General features: G+C 38.5%; 1 protein-coding gene across 1 annotated transcript in view; it reads left to right on the top strand.

The window, feature by feature from the left end:
- Positions 1 to 604: 604 nt before the first annotated feature.
- Positions 605 to 20,272, top strand: part of LOC107590180 (A disintegrin and metalloproteinase with thrombospondin motifs 9) — a 39,471-nt gene continuing 19,803 nt past the window's right edge. The window contains exons 1-21 of the mRNA XM_016278805.1: positions 605 to 913; positions 1,608 to 1,990; positions 3,793 to 3,952; positions 5,140 to 5,429; positions 6,414 to 6,497; positions 6,625 to 6,749; positions 7,097 to 7,137; positions 7,222 to 7,327; positions 8,851 to 8,997; positions 9,262 to 9,403; positions 9,661 to 9,765; positions 12,238 to 12,383; positions 12,687 to 12,868; positions 13,297 to 13,433; positions 13,568 to 13,685; positions 13,883 to 13,978; positions 15,104 to 15,270; positions 15,411 to 15,540; positions 15,771 to 15,897; positions 18,279 to 18,489; positions 18,615 to 18,776. Of these exons, the coding sequence (XP_016134291.1) occupies positions 712 to 913; positions 1,608 to 1,990; positions 3,793 to 3,952; positions 5,140 to 5,429; positions 6,414 to 6,497; positions 6,625 to 6,749; positions 7,097 to 7,137; positions 7,222 to 7,327; positions 8,851 to 8,997; positions 9,262 to 9,403; positions 9,661 to 9,765; positions 12,238 to 12,383; positions 12,687 to 12,868; positions 13,297 to 13,433; positions 13,568 to 13,685; positions 13,883 to 13,978; positions 15,104 to 15,270; positions 15,411 to 15,540; positions 15,771 to 15,897; positions 18,279 to 18,489; positions 18,615 to 18,776 (3,261 nt within the window). The 5' untranslated portion in view covers positions 605 to 711. The remainder of the gene's footprint in view (positions 914 to 1,607; positions 1,991 to 3,792; positions 3,953 to 5,139; positions 5,430 to 6,413; positions 6,498 to 6,624; positions 6,750 to 7,096; positions 7,138 to 7,221; positions 7,328 to 8,850; positions 8,998 to 9,261; positions 9,404 to 9,660; positions 9,766 to 12,237; positions 12,384 to 12,686; positions 12,869 to 13,296; positions 13,434 to 13,567; positions 13,686 to 13,882; positions 13,979 to 15,103; positions 15,271 to 15,410; positions 15,541 to 15,770; positions 15,898 to 18,278; positions 18,490 to 18,614; positions 18,777 to 20,272) is intronic.

The following is a 20,272-nucleotide window of genomic DNA, read 5'->3' as shown; positions in this document are numbered from 1 at the left end:
GTTGCGTTTATAATTTTGTTCAGTGTATATTGGTATTCAGCCACCCTGCTGCCTAATAACTGGTATCAGCATTGGCCACTGAAAAACACTTATCAGTCATATAAATGCACATTGCTGGGACACAGGTGTTGGGACAGACACAAACGCTTAAAAACAGCCCGAAAAGTGGGAAACTACCATATACAAGAGAAACTCCGTGGACTTTATCAGTAATATATATCATGTCATATTCTATTTAAGATTATGTTGAAGGTCAGGTGGTCAAATTTAGAGCGCTCCTTGCTCTTTAAATGTAGAAGTTTATTTATTGACCCAAAGCTGTTTGTATTAATGTAAACGTCAATTAGTCTAAGAACTATCTTATGAGAGAGAGGCAACGGAACTGAATGTAGCCATAACTGCACAGTCTGAAGTAGGAACAAGAACATAATGCACGTGTGCATGATCGTTATGAGTAACATATTCAGTGATTTTAAAATGAAGTTTAGTCTGCACGCTGCATTAGCGACACATATGGCAGGAGTGGCTTTCTGAGAGAGGGGTGTCTCTTAGAGTACGCCCAAGTCTCGGCTAGAGTAATCAGCAAACTGGAGACCACCACAGTTGCATCGACCCCCTTTCTGGTATTATGCATGCAAACCAAGAGCTCCGACCGAGCGCTTGTTAGCGACATGGAAGTCACTTCTATAAAGTAGAGGAGAAACGTTTTGGATGTGGCAACCGTACGGCAGAAATCCCGGCTTGAGCGCGGTTTCAAGAGACAGCGGAATACTGAATTCGGGCTTGCTTGCATTGATTTTTTTAACGTGGACAATCATGTTTTTGTTCTTCTGGGGACTAAGTTTTTTAGTATTACTCTCTGATTTTATGAATGCAGTAGCTTCAGCAGGGACACCGCGAGGTTCAGAGAAAGGTATGAGCTCTTTTCGTGATCTTTTACTCTCTGAATCAACTCAGAACCTTCAGGCGCGGAGAATGAATGACTTTTCCTTGCTTGCTTCAGAGCTCATAGCGCGCTGTATGAAGAGTCTTCGAGTAATAGTAACTGACTGACACCTGATTTATCTCGTGGAGTCTTAGGGGAAAAAACAGTCAGCAACTATTTTGATGGAGCTTTTTCTCTATATATTTTGAAAGTAGTGTAGGCTGACAATGAATTATTTAAATAAAACTTAAAGTTGTGTTCAACCCTGTTACTATTAGGCTATATTTACCTATTTGAGAATAATTCTCTAAGTGAGCTCTTCAAGGACAGGTTTAAGTGTTCTCTTTTTCATTACTTTCATTACTTTGTACACAATCTTACACTGTCAACCCTGTTACCATGATTAGTAGGTATTTCAAGAAATTTCGACATTAAATTGTTTTTCTAGCAAGTGCAGTTTCTCTATTTTGTAATGCCAAATTAAAATGTAAAACTGTCCACCCTGTTACCTGTTTGTTACATAGACGCGCAGAGCGATACTTGATCATTTAGACAGTTTGTCTGAAAAAAAATGTTTAAATGCCACAAAAATGTACTTTACAAGTCACTGCAAACGACATTTATAGAATGACTGACTTGTTGTTACCTAATTTTACTACTCAATCTCTGTTTTCTACCACAGCGAAATTATCGCATTTTGGCACGTATGAGATTGTAACTCCGGCCAGAGTGAATGAATCCGGTGACAAACTGCCAACGGGCGTGCACTTCAAGAGGAGAAAGCGGAGTACCGACCCAGTAACCGGCAACATCTCCCATCATTGGACCTCTCCGCACGTCTATTACCAATTATCTGCCTTTGGGCAGGACTATTACATTAATCTTACACTCGAGTCGGGATTTATTGCGCCAGTTTACACTGTCACGATACTCGGAGAATCCAGTGAAGGTTATAATTCAGAAGAGGGGGAGGAGGAGGACACGGAGTATCAGCACTGCTTTTATAAAGGACATGTGAACGCTGGGCAGGAGCATACCGCAGTAATCAACCTCTGCTCCGGTCTGGTGAGTTTAATAAACGTTTATTATTACTAATAATTATCTTAATCATAATTTATGCGATACAGGTCGCAATATGCATTCGTGCATTCAGAAACTTTGCAAATGTTAATACGCACCCCAGATCCTTTCTATGTGGTTACATAATTACTCGCACACAATCGCACAAAGAAGTTTGGAGCTAGTTAGTCGGATACATGCGCACCAATTTTGAGACAGATCGCTTCGAAAGTATTTTCCCAACATGTTAAATCAGGTATCATACAAAATTACGCCCTGTAAATGAGCTGGGTGACGCACACTCATCAGTGGCATAAGCAGCAGTAGTGTGCCCGACGTCTTCGGCAGTCCATATATGGGACTCAGATGTCATCTGATGATGTGAACGTGAGGTCGTGCCATGTAACGCAGGTTCTCACAGATCAAAAGTAGTGTTGGGAACGAACTAGCGAATCGGTTCTTCCGAATCGTTTCAAAGAACCTATTCAACCCGTATTTAGTGATGCTTTCGTTGTTACGTTGTCCTTGACATCCAGGCAATGCACGCTCTATATAAAACGTTTAGACGGTGATGCTAAACAATGCTCAAATTAACTGAGGCTATATCTATGGAAGAATATTTGGTTACTTTTGAATGTCTGTCAATGGAGATTGTCAGAAAGCATTATATGTCCAATATTTTTCAATGTGCTATCATGAGAACTAGGCTTTCAGTGAAAGTGAAAGAATCTGTGTCCCTAATTAGCCGCCTTTTGAATTAATCTGATGTTTGCATTCTAGTTTGCTCTTGATTGTCCTCAAGCACCATAACGTAAACCAAAATGTTGGTTTAAAACAGTGGTTCCCAAACCTATCTTTGAGGGACCCCTGCCCTGCACATTTTGTATGTCTCCCTAATCAGACACACCCAATTTAGTTCTTGCAGTTTCTTCTAACGAGCTGATGAGTGGAATCAGGTGTGTTAGATAAGGGAGACATACAAAAGGTGCGGGGCAGGGGGGCCTCCAGGACAGGTTTGGGAAGCACTAGTTTAAAATATTCAAAACATTTAACAAACCCAAAAAGAGAAAATGTTACGTTAACATTTTATTAGATTTTAACCTACACATTGAAGAAAATCTGACACAACGTGATTCATTTATTCCTCCTTTCAGGGTTTGAACCTATGAAGTTTGGATTGCGTGCCTAGATAACACTACCCCCATTAGTATAGAGCAGGGCTGTCCAAACTCGGTCCTGGAGGGCCGGTGTCCAGGCCTGGTATAGAGTGCCTGTAGCCGGGAGATTATATGGTTATATGGTATTTTAATGTTAAAGTTATTGCACATGTATTCTAATGCAGAATCTCCGGCAATTTTTTGTAAATTTGTCAGGCTTGTTTGGGATGGCCAGTTTGTATCCCTTAATGCTCAGGTGTATACAAACAATTTGTCTAAAATATGCTATCTGTAATACAATAACCGGTCTCAAACCTGTTCAATATGTTTCTTCTCGAAGATAAGGAGAGCGTTTACCAATGTGCTTCTCGCTGGCTTTTAGGAAATTCACATTTCAAACCTTTATGCTTCGTAAGTGTGGCAGAATGTTCTGATAGTTATCAACAACATTCTGCATTCATTACCCCCCTGAGGCCAGTACACTGATATGCATGCAATGTATGTTTACTTTATCACTCCATCAGCCACTTAGGATTTGTGCGTAAATCAAATCTTAGGGGGAAGTTGTAAGGGCAATTTACAGTCACACACAGAATGTGTCTATAGACTTCACTGGCTGCGGACCAATTTAAACTTTGTTGTTTGTTTTAGCTTGGCACTTTCAGGTCACCAGAAGGGGAGTTTTTTGTGGAACCCCTTCATAGCTACAATGGTGAACATTATGAAGAAGAACACATCAAACCTCATGTCGTGTACAGAAAAGATGCCTCAAAAAAGACTGTGGATGACTCAACTACATGTGAAACTTCAGGTAAGCAGGAAGATGCGCACGTCTTACCTTTTGAGTGGAACAGTTTTGAGAGGTAAACATCTGATTTTAAACTTTAAAGTAAACCAAAATCAGTAATATTTACAATAACAAAACTGTCCTGGACCATGCTGGATCTTGCATCGCTGCAGTGAATTCAGTGACTCCCAGTGCATTGTACTGACTCATATTCAAGATAAGAAGCATTAATTTACCATATTGTTTCTATGTAGTTTTGTAAATAATATGTTAAAGCATAATTCAATTAACCAGTTATAATTCTGTAAATCTAAATACGATTATGAATATAAGCACAGCACAACGCTTCTAGGCACGGAAACGGATATGCTATCATTGGCATTGAAATACTCATAGCGCTATTCATGGTTTCTTTTGCATCCTTTGCTTTTCTATTTTGAAATGTCATTGAGTAGAAGTCAGTGGAACAGGAAAAATCATTTTGGAAGTTCTTGGTATCATTCCAATATTAGTTTACTGCCACAAAATCCTTTTGACTCTTGCACTTCCTGTGGCCTGAAGATAAGGAAACTCAAGAGGCCCAATACCATGAAAGCCACATGGTGAGATGCATTCTAGTAAAGCAATGCCAGTTTTAAGTGTTTGTAAATTCAGTGTTACAAAAATAAATTTGGACAGGGCTAATACACCCTGCTGCGTATCAATAGCACTCAACAGCAGCTTTGTTTTTTGAATTACCCCTTTGGTGTTCTTTGGTATTGTGCTATGTAAAGGAAACGTTTAGCCCCCAAAAGTGCTGGGAGAAGAACTTACTTTAGTTTGCAAGAGTTTTATTGAAAGCTCCATTGTGGCTTTCTTTTTGTCTAGTGGAATAGGATTCATTTTGATTCCCAGTACACTTTTTTGTGAAATATTATTGCGATTGATCATATTTTAAAATGGAATTTATTCCTGTGATGGCAAAGCTGAATTTTTAGCCAGTCTTCAGTGTCACATGGTCCTTCGGAAATCATTCTAATAGACTGATTGGCACTCAAGAAACATTCTTCAGTTCAAACTAGCTTTTACTGACCCTGAGCGGTTGCATGCATTCACTTTTATGGAGGCTCATCTGTCTACAATCCATATTATCATCTAATATAGATAATGATTAACCCTCATTGGATGCATAATCACTTCACTTTATGTATTATTTTCCTCCTTTAATGCAGGACATAAAGAGCCACACCGCAGACACAGGAACAGACTGAAGAGAAAGTCACCCTCAAGCATGTTGTCCGACCTGGAGACTCTTAATTCCAGACTCTTCTCTGCCCCCTTCCCCTCCTCAGAAAACAAGCACAACTCCGCTAATGAAAGCAGTGACTCCAAGCCACACCGGAGATCAAAGCGTTTCCTCTCCTACCCCCGTTTTGTTGAAGTCATGGTTGTTGCAGACAGCAAGATGGTGGAACATCATGGAAGCAACCTCCAGCACTACATTCTTACACTGATGTCCATCGTAAGTTCTGCCCAGTTAACAATAGCCTCCTGGTTTGTGTCTGGGTCTGCTTTAGGTCTGGTGCTCTTGCTCTTACTATGCTCTTACGGGACAGATTATTAGCATGGGGTGAATATGTCTGACAGACTTGATGAATGTTGAATATAAAACAAATAAAATCAGGTATGTTGCATGGACTGCATGCTTTAGATACTTTTTCGTTGGAACTCACAGGGAGGTTAGATGACCTATATTTTGATCTTGGCAAAGGCTGAATTCTCAGCAGGATCTGGCAGCACAAGCTAGTTCTCAATGGCCAAGAAACTTTTTTTTTCAACAGCTGAGGTTAACATCACATGTTCAACGAGGTCTTTGTGTATTAAAAAAAATCAAGACAGCAAATGTAAAAACCACCCTACCAAGTACTTTCACATTTTGAGTGATTATATTTTGATTGAAATATTTTGTGATGATTACAAAAGATCTAAAAACATTCTAAAAGGTTTTTGAAAGAAGGCTCTTACTCTCAACAAGGCTGCATATTTTGATCAAATTACAGTAAGATTAATGTGAATTAAAAAACAAACAACTGTTTTCTATATTAATATATTTTAAAATAATGTAACTTATTTGTCTGATGGCAAAACTGAATTTAGAGCAGCTATTACTCCAGTCTTCAGTGTCGTATGATCTTTCAGAAATGATTCCAATACACTGGTTTGGTGCTCAGAAAGACATTTCTTATTCTTATCAATGGTGAAAACAGTTATATAATATTTTTGTAAAATTGTAAATATCTTTACTGTCACTTTTGAGCAATTTAATGCATCCTTGCAGAATAAAAGTACAATTTCTCACAGTCCTACTGCCCCCGAACAGTTCTGAACAGTAGTGTATAATATAATAACAGCTGAAACTCTCTGAGGCCGGTAGTTTGAGACCCCTGCTGTAAAGTAATTATAAGCCCTGACAATGAATTCCAGTTGTTTGTGTTCTCTCACTTAGGTTTCCTCCATTTATAAGGATCCCAGCATTGGAAACCTGATTAACATTGTTATTGTGAAGTTGGTCATCATAAAGAATGAGCTGGTAAGAGTTATTTGTGTGGAAGTGTGGTAATTAATGGTTGCATTAAGGGCGCTTTTAGAATGTACTTAAGCAGTTTTTTACAGTTAAACCTTAACCTTATTCAAATGTTATCATCTGTCTTCTATAGGATGGTCCCACTATCTCTTTCAATGCACAAGCTAGTTTGAAAAACTTCTGCATATGGCAGCAGAGTCAGAACCACCCGGATGACAATCATCACTCGCATCACGACACCGCTATCCTAATCACAAGGTAAGAACGATTTTTATGGAATGGTTTAGATTTTTTCTCTTTACCTATTCCTATTGCTCACAGGTGTTGTAGAATACAAAACATACGATAAGTCTAGTTGTGCTATGTTTTGTGTCCTCTCTCCACAGTATGATTTCAGTGCCATTCATTTGGCAACACAAAAACTTTATACTTGGTGTGAACCTTGAGCAAAACAGTACAGAAATTATTTGAGTAACAAAGTAATTATTTATAGTGCTACAACTTCTTAGGCTGTACTTTTCATGGCCATGAATGCATGCACAGACACAAATGCAAGATAAAAGGGTGTCCAAATTTGTGAAGCCTTGTCCTTTTTTTGATTTTAGGCAGGACATCTGTCGTGCTCGGGACAAGTGTGACACTTTAGGTAAATCATCTTTGTGTGAAAATGGTGATTATGATCATATTAAAGTTGACAGTTTAACTACGGTGTTCTCTCATGCACTTTCAGGTCTTGCTGAGCTGGGTACAGTTTGTGATCCCTACAGAAGTTGCAGTATTAATGAGGATAATGGACTCAGTACTGCTTTCACCATCGCTCATGAGCTTGGCCATGTGTGAGTACTATTTTTGTGAAATATTTCACTTTGTAAATGTGCGCATACTTTCCCCCTACAACATAAATGCCACTTGAATTCATTTTTTGCTTTCTAGCACAATGACAGTCATGCATTTTTAAGTTTTAAGTGTGGCTTAAGTGTCCAAATAATTGTCTTTAAATCATTTATTTTTAAGTTTTGAGTGTGGCTTAAGTGTCCAAATACTTTTTGAGCTGTAACATCTCCTACATTATAAATGTTGTTTGTCACACTGACTTTGCTTGAGAAGAGCTCTTATTATACCTAAAACTAAATTATCTTTAAATAATTTATCTACTATTGTGTTCTACTTTTGTAGTAGAACTTCTTCAAGGTCCACCAGTCTGCAAATTTCTCAGGCCTCTTCACTGCCTTTTGTCCTATTTTTTAGTCTTTTATTTTGGTATGTTTTGGGGAGATGTCATTGCCGTTTGTACAGCTCGATAATAGTCTGTGCAACTTCTCAAGGTCTGTTCACCACTGCTGAAATGACTCAGTTATGCTCTGTTTTTTTTTTTTTAGCTTAATAGAGTCTTGGAGGTAAATTATCTTAACAAATGAGGTCATGGCTCATACAGTGGTCTCATGATGGTCAAGTACAGTAAAACAAACATTCTGTCGGTATCTGTTCCTATTTCAGCTTGGTAAAAATCTTCAATAAAAGGCCAATATTTATGCCACAATATTGGCAAATGGATCTAGGCCTAAGTTTGCATGTACAGTCATATGGAATTGACCTCTAAAAGGCCTTTAAATGAACTCTCTTTTTGAATTCCATTCTTATCCGGTGGCAGGTGGTGACATCAGTGCCATGTGCTCGAGTGAGGATTTAGTCTTGGTGCTATACAGTGCTATGCAGCGCGTACCACCTCTCTCCCCTATGGTTGTCCCAGAATTTGATATGTTCTGCTGCTCATGGGATTATTACTTTCCTTACGGATGGCCAACTGATATAGTTTTTTTTTAATACTGGCAATATCTAGAGAGCGGGGTGGCAAAAGGTCTATTTAATGCTGATATAAATAATACAGTTTATTGACGACAAATGGAAAAAAAAAAAAAGAACTAAAATGAACTTATTTTATGCTGTATTCACTAAATATTTACTGAAATGTCCTTAATGCTTTAGGATATTTAATTGTTAATTCTCATTTCCCCTATTTTCTATTTTTTCATTTAGGTTACCTTTGCCATCATCATAAGATAGATAGATAGATAGATGTGATATACATATGATTTTTAAATTTTTGTAAAAAAGAAACATCAAGTAACACATTGAAATAAATGTGAAATTTTGAAGTGGAAAGACTGAAAGACTTCTTTGTTTTATTTGCAAATTCAAAAAACATAAAAAAAAAATTTTTTTTTTTACAAATGTGAAAATACCTGGTTTTGGTCAGTCTTACAGATGTGTGCAGATCAGAGTACATGTGTCCTGACCCTGCTCATCATATTGTCCTGTTTGTGTGTGTGTGCATGTGTGTTTTCAATCATGCCCTTAGGTTCAACATGCCTCATGATGACAGTAACAAATGCAAGGAGGATGGAGTCAAGAACCAGCAACATGTGATGGCCCCTACGCTCAACTATTACACCAATCCTTGGATGTGGTCCAAATGCAGTCGGAAATACATCACAGAGTTCCTCGAGTATGTAAACCCCCTTTTACAATCCACACAGTCACAGAACCTGTGATGTTGGTTTGAACTCTCGATGTTGAGCCCCACATGTCCAGTGTCAACTTGCATTTGTTTTCTTCTAAACATTCTCAATTGGAATGGAAACAACGTCATCTGTAGCAAACAGAACAGATAAATTTTTTTGTCTTCTGTCACTTACTGATATCATTTGTGTTGTTTGTGTCTTGTTTGTCTTGTTTTTCTTCAGCTCATTTGTTTATCATTTATCATTAGCACAGGGTATGGCGAGTGTTTGCTCGATGAGCCAGTTTCTAGGCCATACAGTTTGTCCCAGCAGCTGCCTGGACAGATATACAGTGTCAATAAACAATGTGAGCTGATATTTGGGCCTGGGACACAAGTGTGCCCATATATGGTGAGAAGATCCCTCAGGGAATTGCATAACATACTGACATGGACGTTTTCTACTGTGTATTATCTGCTGTCTAATATTATTTATGGAGATGTTTTTAATAAAAAATAAACAGAATCCATAGTACAGCTAGTAATATCAAAGTGACATTCAAAGCATGTTACGCGAGCAGAAAAAACAAGTGTCAGTACAAATTTGTGCGTAAGTGTGTGTGTTTAAGAGTTTTTTAAGCTAACAGTAAGTGTTTGGACGTTGTGCAGACACAGTGCCGAAGGTTGTGGTGCACCAGTCCAGAAGGAGTCCAGCGTGGCTGCCGGACCCAACACATGCCATGGGCAGATGGGACAGAATGTTCTCCTGGAAAGGTAAGCACTCAGTAAATCAAATGTGAACATATTTAGAAAAATGTCATTAGGCTCCAGTGTTGTTTAGATCCCAACAATATCTTATTTTGTGTTAAATGACATGAGGGTGAATAAATGATGATAGAAATATAATTTTTGGGTGAACTGTCCTTTTAAAGATAAGGGGCCCTATTTTAATGATCTAAGCGTATGGTCTAAAGCGCACGGCGCAGGTGCACTTAGGGCGTGTCCAAATCCACTTTTGCTAGTTTAACAACGGGAAAAACGGTCTAAAAGGGTTGTGCCTATTCTCTTAATGAGTAATGGGTGTTTTTTGGGCATAACGTGCAATAAACCAATAAGAGTCCCATCTCCCATTCCCTTTAAGAGCCAGTTGCGCTCGTGCCATGGCGGATTTGCTATTTACATGGCGGAATTTGCAAGAGCAAAGACAGAACGCGTCTTCACAGATGAAACCGATCTGCTCGTGCGTGAGCAAATAGGTAGCCTAATTCTGATACATGCAATGACTATCCATTATGACATGTAGGCATTTTTATATTTTTCAAGCGTAGCGGTAACACTTTACAATAAGGTTCATTAGTTAACTACATTAGTTAACATGAACTAATAATGAACTGAACTTATACAGCGTTTATTAATCTTTGTTAATGTTAATTTCAACATTTACTAACACATTATTAAAATCTTGTTAACATTAGTTAATGCACTGTGAACTAACATGAACATCTGTATTTTTATTAACTAACATTAGTGAAGATTAGTAAATACAGTAACAAATGTATTGCTCATGGTTAGTTCATGTTAGTTTATACATTAACTAATGTTTAACTAATGAACCTTATTGTGAAGTGTTACCAGCGTAGCGTTAGTTCTGACAGGTCACATTAGTCAAGCTCGCATCAGCTGACTCTCAGCTGATCCCCATCTACCTATAGGAATACAAAACCTATCTAAGCATTCATATATAAGGTCCCTCAGTATTATCAGCAGTTTATTATCAGCAGGGTTATCGCTGCTCTCCCTGCTCTCATCCATGCTAGGCTGCATGGATGCTCAGGGAGTTCTTGCCCAGAGCAGAACCATACCGCCAATCCAAACTGTATGCTAATTGTCAATCATCTTTGATGATAGTGGTCCTGACAGAAATGTAGTCTACACAATAATAATCTTTTACATTATACATTTTAATATTTGGCATGCTTGTGTGCTGCTGTGCATCCCTGTGTGTGTAATAAGCAGAGTGTATGCGTGCTGTGGACCCACCTATACTAACGCGCTCTTTAAAAACTACTGCGCCGTTGACTTTAGACCAGGTTTTTGTTGGTCAATAGCGCAGTCTATTTCAGTTGCCTCAAAATAGCAACGTGCCAGCAATGCGCCTGAACACACCTCGTTTTCAGACCAGCACGCCCATGGGCGCACAAATGGGCACAAATGCATTTGCTATTTAAACAATGTGGCACAGGACGTGAAAATGACAACTGCGTCGGGCTGAAACTAGCAAAAAACACTTTGCAAAAAAAACCCCCGCATTGCACCGGGTGTATGATAGGGCCCAAGATTTGTGTAGCATTTTCTATTGTGAAGCAATAATAGATTTTTACTGGTTGCTTGTAGAGAGTATGTGATTCGTTTTGTGGACATCTTTTGCAGATAAAAAGCAGATTCTTCGGTGTAACTTCAAACACATATTTCCTCCAAATAGCAACCAAATCAATTCCACAATGACACTCGTCCTCACTGATATGCTGCTTTGCCCCTGTCTCTGTTTTACAATGTTTCCCAGATTGTGAACCCAAGTCAGACTTGCGTAGTGGTAGTGATTGTGAACGACAATGCATTTCTCATGACCTCCATATGAAAACCGTTGCAGATAGCATCACAGAAGGGCAATTTTACATGGTTGCTAGGTAGCTCAACATCGAATTGCTGCCATAGATTGTTTGTCCCTGCATGTCATATGCTTTCACTGTGGTATCATGTGGCTTGATGTATCTAGATATGCACAGGACCGGTCTCTTGCAGCTTGTTTTGATTTTCACGCAGGGACCACCCATAATATGTGGATTGTCTGGTAATCATTGGGTGAAACTGTTTTAAATCTAAGCATTGCATCACAACGCTTGACTCACGTGCAGTTTTATGGCGGAATAGTGCTGTAGCCTGGCACTTTGCTCCATAAAGTTTATTGCCATTGAAAGAAGTTGACATGTATCGTATGAAAGGGATCTTCAGAGAAGATTTCTGCATCAAAAAGGGTGGAGTCCCAGAACCTATTACATAATCACCATGGATTGAAATTAAAATAGATTATGTTGATAATTGATAACTTAGATGCTTGAATTATCATATTGTCTGTGTATCAACATCATTCCTGGTCATTCTAGTTGGTGGACTTTATAGCAAGCAGGCTGCACTTACTGATTCTGCAATGATCTCATCTTTTCTGTGTTTGCTCCTCGCTTGCAGCATTGTAAACATGGCCTGTGCATCCATAAAGAGCATGAATCTGTTCCAACTGAGGGGGCCTGGGGCGTCTGGAGTCCCTTTGGCACATGCTCAAGGACTTGCGGAGGGGGAATCAAGATTGCTGTGCGCGAGTGCAACCGACCCGTGTAAGCTGCCGCTCTTTGTAGTCTTGCATCCTCACTGGACTGTGAATTGGCACCAGGTTTCTCAATGTTCCTTGACAAATGACAGCAACACAGCCATCCTGAAGAAGAATATTCTTCAAAAGAGATTGCTTACTTAATGCACATGGGTAGACAGCAGGTTTTGCTCAATTTAAATTGCAGTCAGACACAAACGTCATCAAGAAAGCAAAAGGGACTTTCTATGAAAGAAAGTTTCATTTATACTGTAGTTACATTTTCTCAATGTGAATATGTGCTCTGTTTATGTGTTTCCATGACTTTTAGGCCCAGAAATGGGGGGAAGTATTGTGTTGGACGCAGGATGAAATTCCGTTCCTGTAACTCTGAGCCATGCTCCAAGCAAAAGAAAGACTTCAGGGAGGAACAGTGTGCCAGCTTTGATGGGCGGCACTTCAACATCAATGGTCTACCTCCAAATGTCCGCTGGGTGCCAAAGTATAGCGGAAGTAAGTTGCAGCTGGCACATAATGGGTTGTAGATATAATAAAAAATTCAAGGGATAGTTCACTCAAAAATGAATATTTAAATATTCATATTAAAATCTCACCGTCATGTCATTCCAAACCTTAAAATTTTTGAAAAATAATAATGCAGGTCTTTTAAACCCCCCCCCCCCTTTAAAGATATCCCAATAGAATAAGTTCAAACGTATTGTTCGACTAATATATAATTGCTTTCAGTATGTATAACCCACATTAAACAATTCCCCAGATTTTCCTAATGATTTGAGACAAATCAAATTACCAAACACAATTAGATTTTAATTAAGTTGATAATTGTGTGGTACAAAGATGAATAGCTGTGATGAGAAACATGTCCTAAATACAGTAAGTCAGACTGTATTAACTCTTTCTCATGGCTGTGTGTGCTGTAGTTCTGATGAAGGATCGCTGTAAGCTATTCTGTCGTGTGGCGGGCAGTACAGCTTACTACCAACTCAGGGACAGAGTTATTGATGGCACGCAGTGTGGGCCTGATACCAATGACATCTGTGTGCAGGGCCTGTGCAGGGTGGGTGCATTTGTGTGTCTATATGGTGTGAAAATGCACCTAAATCAGTGAATATCCTGCATAATCTGAAGCATTAGTCCTGTATAGTCTTGTTCAAGTGTCCTTTGAATTAATTCCACATTCTGTTTCTGCAGCAAGCAGGATGTGACCACGTGTTAAACTCCAAGGCCAGGAGAGATAAGTGTGGAGTGTGTGGTGGGGATAACTCATCTTGCAAGACTGTGGCAGGAACGTTCAACATAGTGCATTATGGTAGGTGACACAGGCCGTTATTTTAGCGCAGTTCTTTTCATGTTAGTCAAGCAACCCAAAGCAGTTTAATTCAGATTTAACTTGATTCGCTTTAGTTCCACGCAGTTCAGCCCAATTACAGACCAAAAGAACAATAATATTTGCTCTATAATAATATTTTTTGGAGGAGTATTTTATTGATTTCTGCTTTTTTGCAGGTTACAATGTTGTGGTGCAAATTCCCAGTGGTGCTACAAACATAGATGTAAGACAACACAGCTACTCAGGGAAACCAGAGGACGATAACTACCTCGGTAAGATAAGAAATTACATTAGACATTAAATACAATAACATGAACTACAATTTTTTTCCCAGTTGTAGTTCAATGGTAGTTCAGAGGATTTAAATACAAATAACGACTAATAAAAGACTAATAAAATAACATACAATTTTGTGCAGACTACACTTTTATGTGTTAGCATATCTCTCTTTCTTTCAGTAGCGGAAATTTAAATGTGAGATTCTGGAAACGAGATCTAAATTTTGCGGGAACGGTCGGGTCGGGAAGAAAATTATTCTAAGCGGGTGAACAAAGAGTGAATATATAGCGGGAGTGGGTGGGAGCGGAATATAACCTGGCGGGAACAGGACTAAAAAAGTAGTCCCGCGCAGACCTCTACCATGCATCCCTTGTAAAAATGTAATATTTATGTCAAGACAAGAGTCTATAGAGCATGCTATAATTCAGTTAGTGCTGATGCTTTATGCATCATTACAAGACCGTTGTCAAATGGAAAATTGATTTGCATATTCATCATGATCAATTCTTAATTAAATTAATCCTATGGTTTGATGTGCCATAGGTGAACTGATGTCAAGATTTACTGCAAGCTTATTTACAAGAGGCTTTTGTAATTGTTTTCATAAACGTTTTTGTGTTAATGCTGCAGAACTCTACAAACCTAAGGAAATATGTGCTGTTTTCAGCAGATTACTGAGCTGTGCTTGTGTGTTTATTGATATCTTTGCATGCCTATGTGTATTTGGTGCATTTATGTGTGTTTATGTATGAGGACCAGGGGTTGGCCGTTGTAATGTGTGAAGTAGTGAGGAAGTAACTCAGGAAATTAGCTACATAATCACATTAGTGCGCATTTTTGAAGCACACTGACTTCAGTAGAGCAAGATGTGGCCTCTACACAGAATGCTGGATTTCTTTACCCCGATTAGCCTAATCTGCCCTGACTGTTGCTAAATCTGACTGTAAATGAAAATGTTTTATTCCTTAGGTCATGCAGGTCTTGTAGTGAGAGATATTTGTGTTTCAACAAATGGACGCTATTTAATTATTTATCCTGTGGCATGAATATATATTTGCTTTTTGTGCTTAAACATAAAGAAAATAAAGCATGCATGTTGTTTCATTTTTGTTTTGCAGCCTTGTCCAACAGCCGTGGAGAATATTTACTCAATGGTGATTTTGTGGTCAGTATGTTTAAAAGGGAAGTCAGAGTAGGGAATGCTGTTATTGAATACAGCGGCTCTGACCATGTTGTTGAGAGAATCAACTGCACTGACCGCATTGAAGAGGAGATTATTATCCAGGTAATATGGCTTCAATGAATTCAATTTAAACTTTTATGTTGTCTTACATTGTGAAACCTCACATTTTAACAACGTGTGAATAATGTTTAAAATCTTTGTAACACCATACTTTTGGCCTATATGTGATCTTTTCCAACTAGGTGCTATCCGTAGGTAACCTCTATAACCCTGACGTCAGGTATTCCTACAACATTCCCATAGAGGACAAACCTCAGCAGTTTCTCTGGGATGCGTACGGCCCGTGGCAGGATTGCAGTCTGTTGTGCCAAGGTGGGTGTGAGTGAAGCAACAAATATTTTTTGGGAAACTTTCGCCAGAAAAGTCCGTTTAGAATTCAGTAAACTTGAACCAGACGTTTAATGCTGGCGGGGTCATCCAGTTTAGTGTTTCTTGGAAATTTGGAGAATGCAATGAGGAACTTTTTTTGTTCTTTCTTTGTCTAGATCACAAACATGTGTTTAAACTTGTGTATGTCTTGTGCTGTATGTTATGTGCATCAGGAGAGCGCAAGAGGAAGATCTTGTGCAGTCGTGAGTCGGATCGAGTAGTGGTGTCTGATCAGCGGTGCCATGGCTCTCCCAAACCAGCTGTGATCTCTGAGCCATGCAACACAGACTGTGAACTCAGGTACATGTCCACATTCACTAGTTTGTGTGTGTTTGTGTGTGTGTGTGTGTGTGTGTGTGTGTGTGTGTGTTAAAGAAGTTAAAAGGATAGTTCACCCAAAAATGAAGATTCTGTCATTAATTACTCACCCTCATGTCATTCTAAAGACCTTCGTTCATCTTCGGAACACACAAAATAGATATTTTTGATGAAATCCAAGAGTTTTCTGATCCTGTAGAACACGCATGCGCTGCACCTTGTTTACAAACAGAAGAATGCACACACATACGTCGTGGTACTCTCGATAATGGCGGAGGAATAATTGTTGAATAAAGTCATTATTTTTGTTTTCATTGCGCACAAAAAGTATTATTGTAACTTCATAAAATTACAGTTAAATCGCTGATGTGGCATGGACTATTTTAACAATGTCCTTAGCACGTTTCTGGGTCTGGGAACATTTCAGTTACATTGCTGTCTATGCAGGGTCAGAAAGCTCTCGGATTTCATCAAAAATATCTTAATTTGTGTTTGTGTTCCAAAGATGAACAAAGGTCTTACGGGTTTGGAACAACATGAGGGTGAGTAATTAATGACAGAATTAAAATTTCTGTCAGCAAAACTAACGTCAAAATGATTAACACTTAGCATACAGTTTGGATTAGTGGTCGACCGATATATCGCCGATAAGTTTTTCTGTTTGGCCGATGCGTTCGAGGCGGGACTTTTATTTTGACGGTGCTGAGAACGGCTGTGCCTGAACACACAGTGCTCACATTCTCCCTCTTGTTCGCTGTCGTCTTTAACAGATAAAGTCTGTCTAATAATCAGATCGAACTGTTAAACAAAGGAATTAAAATGAATACAAAAAAGAATTATATAGATTGCTTTTATATTGCTAGTAATAGAAAGGCAAACTATAAAATACTTTCTCATTTGCCGTCAACATTCAGCAAATATGCATTTATATCGTTTAAACAAATCTTTGAATGACTAATGAACATCTAATTTCAAAAACCTTGCAAACTTAGTCAAATCCAGTTGTGAGATCTTGTGAAGTGTGCATTTGTATCCTGCATGATCACGTGTGCTCTGTGTGACGGTCGATCCGTGCGAATTGAATATGGGCAGGAGAGTTCAGCTTCATTGAGACGCGCGATCGACAAACTTTAAACTTGTGATTTCAAATTATGCTGCACTTCATGCTTTTGCCCAATGTCATATTCATGTCATTTTCACGGTGTGCTGTATGTAAAATTAATTTTACCTTGGCTTTATTTGAAAAAATGTGATTCCCAATGCACACAAACTTCCCAGAATACTGAGGGCCCTGTTGGTTTTACTTCCTTTTTAATTATATTTTTATTAAATATTTGTTTATTTGTGAAAAATACTTTGTCATTTAAAGTATAAGCATGTTTATTTTACACATTTATTTTTAAATCCATTTTCAAATGATTTTAAATTTCTTAAATATTAAATAAAATTATATCGGCTTTATATCGGCCATCGGCCACCCTGCTTTCCAAGATATCGGCATCAGCTGTCAAAAAACCAATATCGGTCGACCACTAGTTTGGATTGGCGGTATGGTTCTGTTCTGGGCAAACAGATATCAGATATTAGATATCATTAATGTTCTTAATGATATTTAAGTGTAACAACATTATTCAAGATAAAAGGAGTCTGATTCAATGAGGACTATTAGAAAGCCAAGTCCTGATGGTGGCGAAAGGAGGAGTTGGGGATGGAGGAGGGTAATTTGCTCTTGAGCAAGTAAAAAAGCTTCTGAATAATACTGAAGAGACTGTATATAGGAAAGCCGTGATAGGCATTGTATTCCTATAGGTAGATGTGGATCATCTGAGAGTCAGACGATGCAAGCTTGACTCAAGTGAGCGGCCAGAACTAACGCTATACACTTGATTTTTGGGTAAACTATCCCTTGAATCTTTTGTTCAGCTAGGGTACAATTAATTGATCAAAAGCGACAGTAAAGGCATTTATAATGTTATAAATGATCAAATATTAAGCAGCACAACATAATAAGATATGTTACTTGAGCACAAAAGCAGCATATTAGAATGATTTCTAAAGGATGATGTGACGCCAAAGACTGTAGTAATGATGCTGAAAATTCAGCTTTACCGTCACAGGAATAAATGACATTATTTTAAATAGTAATAATATTTTGCAATGTAACAGTTTTTACTGTTTTTGATCGAATAAATGCAACCTTGGTGAACATAAGAGGCTTTTTTCAAAAACGTTCAAAAACAATCTTACCGACCCGACAATCTTTTGAATTAGTCTTTTTATTTATTTATTTAGTTAGTTTTTGTAATGAAACCAGAAATAAGGCTACATGGGGTTTAACTTTGTTGCATTTCTTCAATTTACAGGTGGCAGGTTGTTCGCAAAAGCGAATGTACAGCCACTTGTGGTCTGGGCTTCAGGACTTTGTACATTTACTGCATCAAACAGAGCAGGTTGGATGGGAAAACCCAGAAGGTTGACGACCGATATTGCAGCAACCAGCACAAGCCTGAAGACAAGGAGGTGTGCCATGGAGACTGCAACCCTGGTGGATGGGAGTACTCTTCCTGGTCTGAGGTGCGAAAAATCTCATTGGTCTCAAAACAGCTCTTGTTAAATATATTCATGTGCTTGAAAGAATGTGGACTGTATACATTTTTCACATGTGACTTACTATGAGGATTTTTTTCTTGGTTTTCTAGTGCTCCAGGAGCTGTGGAGGAGGAACACGTCGTAGGAGTGTAGTATGTGGAATGTCAGCAGAAACTGATGACGAAACCAAGTGCAACCCACAAGAAAAGCTCACAGTCCAACCTTGTAATGAGTTCCTGTGTCCTCAGTGGAAAACTGGAGACTGGTCTGAGGTAAACAACGACCAATGCATCCCATTAAAACATGGGCAGCTTCAAATGTAATCAGAATTCATGCAGACTATGCTTAAAGAGCAGGTCATATCGTATTTTATAGTGTCCTAATATTGTGTTGGAGTCCCCTACAACAGGTTTAAATGCATCTAAGGTCAGAAAACATTGTAATGTTCTCAGAATATACATTTAATATTAGAGTCATTTGCCAATGATTTCTGAACGGTTCGTTCCAAGTTCGGAGCAAACCCCTCCCTTCCATAAGCCTACTCTGCTCAGATTGTTCAGCTGGCCAAGCCTGCTGTGATTGGCACAGAGAGAGAGAGGAGTCCTTGAGCAAGTTAGCGAGTGCTACCATTGACAAAGCACCTTTGCATTAGTGATGGGAAGTTCGGATCATTTGACCGACTTGGACCTTTGAGTCTCGTTCAGCAAAATGAACAAATCTTTTTTCGAGTCATTTCGTTCATTTCTTTCATTTTAGCAAAATATAATTAAAATGTTACGTGTTACTTCCCTAACACGTCTACTACTTACGCAAACGTTGATCACACTACAAACAATACAAAACTGCTATAAGAAACTGAAAATATTAATTCATTGTTCACCTGGGACTTCAGTCAATAATTAGCTCACCTCACCTCTTATCTGACAAGTCTTCGTCCCCATAAACAGCCCCATAAACAGCCCCATAAACTTAACCAATGCAGTCTGAGCCGGAAAGAGAATTGATTAGTTCATCTCTCAAGCATTTCGAATCGTTCGTTCTTTTGTCACGTGACGTGACAGCATTGGATAGAGAAATTAGTTAATTTACAAGCTTCCTTACAAACGGGTGCATAGTTATTATTATTATTATTATTATTATTATTATCATCATTATTATAATTATTATTTACTCTTACAGTTACGTGATGCGTTTCTGGTCTCAAATTGTAGCTTTTTACTTCTTACAGTTTATAAATGTGTGAATTTTTGTCATGATGGTTCTTTTCCATAACACTGAATGTTGTAACAAAGGTAATAAAGAGTTGGTTACTTCAAAATGAACGAATCGTTCAAGAACGACCCAACACTACTTTGCATAAAACAATAATATAGTGCTCCAATCCGTTCTTATAATAATGACATAAAATACAAAACACTTATGCAAGCGAATCGTGCCCACAGCTAAAGTTTAGCTGCTAAACTGTGAACACTTAAAACAATAATGGTGGATATGTTAGCAGAGTGCTAACGTGACTAACTGATGAAACAATACAGAACGACAGACAAAAGACACTCTGTGTCTTAACTTTTAATCAGAACACAGAACAGTTGTATCACAGACGCACTCGCTCGTCTCTCCCGCATTAACCCTATAACTGTCGGTGCAGCAAAATAAACAGCAATTTCACAATGATTATATTCTGTGTGCTACACTACATTCTTTATTATTAAAAAGAGTGATTAGAACAACGTCAGTCTACATTAATCGACACATTCTTAGGAAATAG

This window comes from Sinocyclocheilus grahami, unplaced genomic scaffold (assembly GCF_001515645.1).
Source record: "Sinocyclocheilus grahami isolate Dianchi unplaced genomic scaffold, SAMN03320097.WGS_v1.1 scaffold125.1, whole genome shotgun sequence".
NCBI classification, from domain to species: Eukaryota; Metazoa; Chordata; class Actinopteri; order Cypriniformes; family Cyprinidae; genus Sinocyclocheilus; species Sinocyclocheilus grahami.
The sequence above is the reverse complement of the archived record's forward strand: the minus strand, read 5'-3'. Positions and strand labels throughout refer to the sequence as shown.